Source organism: Penaeus monodon, chromosome 24 (genome assembly GCF_015228065.2).
Source record: "Penaeus monodon isolate SGIC_2016 chromosome 24, NSTDA_Pmon_1, whole genome shotgun sequence".
Classification (NCBI taxonomy): domain Eukaryota; kingdom Metazoa; phylum Arthropoda; class Malacostraca; order Decapoda; family Penaeidae; genus Penaeus; species Penaeus monodon.
This window is the reverse complement of record NC_051409.1, coordinates 37,004,156-37,006,286: the sequence shown is the minus strand read 5'-3', so window position 1 is coordinate 37,006,286 and position 2,131 is coordinate 37,004,156. Positions and strand designations below refer to the sequence as shown.

The window sequence follows — 2,131 nt, the reverse complement described above, 5'->3', positions numbered from 1 at the left end:
AAAATTAAAAACCGTTTACACTGAACGATGCGTTCGTCTCGAACTATTCCTATTGTTTACAAGTTTGTCGCAAAACAACCCACATTGCGGAACTAATGTGACGAAAATATGTATAAATGTCTTGTGTTTTGGGGTTCTTTAGGTCCTATGAATTGGGAGAGTCAGGCAGTTACATAACCAAAGCTAAGGGTCATTCTGGTAAACTTATAATTTGAATGTTTGGAAACATTTTGGTATTGTGACTAATGGAAGGATACAATTTTTTTAACGCATTCTTTAGAAATGCCATGCAACCAATACCAGAGTGCAGGTGAAAAGTCTGTTTTAACACAAAGTAGAAGACCATATATTACCTATTCAATAAATTTCGCAGTTAGAATAATACCTTGGGTGCGGATTTAATCTACACGTTCCAGACCTATGATGCCCATATATATTATACTGTATATATAATATTCGTATGCATATGTCTGTTCTATGCATTAATAGACATTGATATAAAACTTTTATAATCATGGAATCAATAATCTGACAAATCCTAATTTTACAATTTCAGGACCCTGTATAAATGAACGGCACATCATTGGTCACAGAGATGGGTTGGAATTCTCAAGAACAAACACTCTTCTACCAGCCGTCTTGGAGGGTCGTGGATAACCGATATGGCACTGCAGAAGACCGCAGCTGGCAAGACCGTAACACTTCTAGCAAATTATGTATGGAAAAGTGCATACCCATTAACAGTAACATGAATGGGTTTTGTACCTCTACAAGTAATCTGGCTGTACATCGTGCAAAGGTAGACAAGAAACGCCAAGTACCGAATGATTCCCAATCAGTGAAAGACAATGGACACTGCATACTAGGGAATGTACGCAAGACCAAAGTCTCGTCAAGTGAAGGAGGGGATAGTCTAGATTCAAAGTTTAAAATCACGAAGATATTCCTGAGGTGCTACACATGTCATAAGGAGTGTGTTGACAACCACTTTACAGAACACCTCTTCTTTGGAGAAGTGACATGTACAATATGTGAATTGAGAGTTACTTCATGTGAACGTTTTCGAGAAGAAACCTTGAGTAGTACCTGTTGTCACAAATTTAAGTTTATCAGACCCTTCAAGTATCTATACAACAGAATATCATATAGCCTAAGTGGTAGGAACTGTGATAAAATCCACACTACTAGGGTTGAACTTAGGCTTTCGTTATACTTGTGTAAACTGAAGTCACTCAGAGGAAAGGATCCTTGGATGTTGGCCATTTCACAGTGCAAAAAAGGCTTGGACAAACTTCGATTTCAGAAATTCCATATGGCTAATTCAAGCAAGAGAGGAGGTACAAATATTAGTTCAGCGCTTTCTAGTAATGAACAGGCACCGCTCACGTGTAAAGGTGTTATATCTAAGAAACCGAAAGACTGTTCACTTACATCAGAATCCTACAAAATTAGCAATGCATCCAAATGTCCTACAGCTGAGAGCTCAACACACTCCTGCTTCACGGAAAGTAGCAAGCCATTGTTATCCCACTCACCCCGATCATCTCATACGGTGGAGATGGAAGAGTCTGTGCCATCGTCGGAACAAAAGGCAGGGGTGAGTTTGGAACCCAAGGAACCTGAACTAATCATAACTGGGTTCCTGGATACCCCCAAAGACGGCTATTACTATGTGAGTCGCTGTGCCATTGAGGAGTGTCCCATGTGTTATGAAGAGCTGTGCCCCTCGAGGTTCACCGTCAATGTCCAGACCTTCCTCTTAACGACGATATGTATTGGCTGTGGTCTCACCATCTATGTGATATTTGATCCCCCCGATGGCTCGGTACCGAAGGTGGCCATAGTGACGGAAAAACCTAATGTGAAATCCAAGAGCAGAAGAAAGAAAAAGAATTGAGAAATTGGTAATGAAAAACTTGTATACTTATATAAAGAATAAAAAAAATCCCTGAATTAAGATCTTTTGCTGACCCTCTAAATGTATTGGATTTCTTTGGCATAAAGTTTGTTACAAGTAAGAGCTGTTTACTTGTAACCCAGAGTAATATCAGGCATTATTTTCATTAAAGTTATAACAATTCTTAAACATGTTAGTGGAATACAAATTATTGTGTGTGTATATGTATGTGTG

General features: G+C 38.9%; 1 protein-coding gene across 1 annotated transcript in view; it reads left to right on the top strand.

Moving 5' to 3' along the window:
* The window catches only part of LOC119588782, an 8,381-nt gene extending 6,428 nt beyond the window's left edge, over nt 1–1,953 (top strand). Inside the window, exon 2 of the mRNA XM_037937425.1 lies at nt 557–1,953. Within this exon, the coding sequence (XP_037793353.1) occupies nt 569–1,897 (1,329 nt within the window). The 5' untranslated portion in view covers nt 557–568 and the 3' untranslated portion in view covers nt 1,898–1,953. The remainder of the gene's footprint in view (nt 1–556) is intronic.
* Nucleotides 1,954–2,131: the final 178 nt, after the last annotated feature.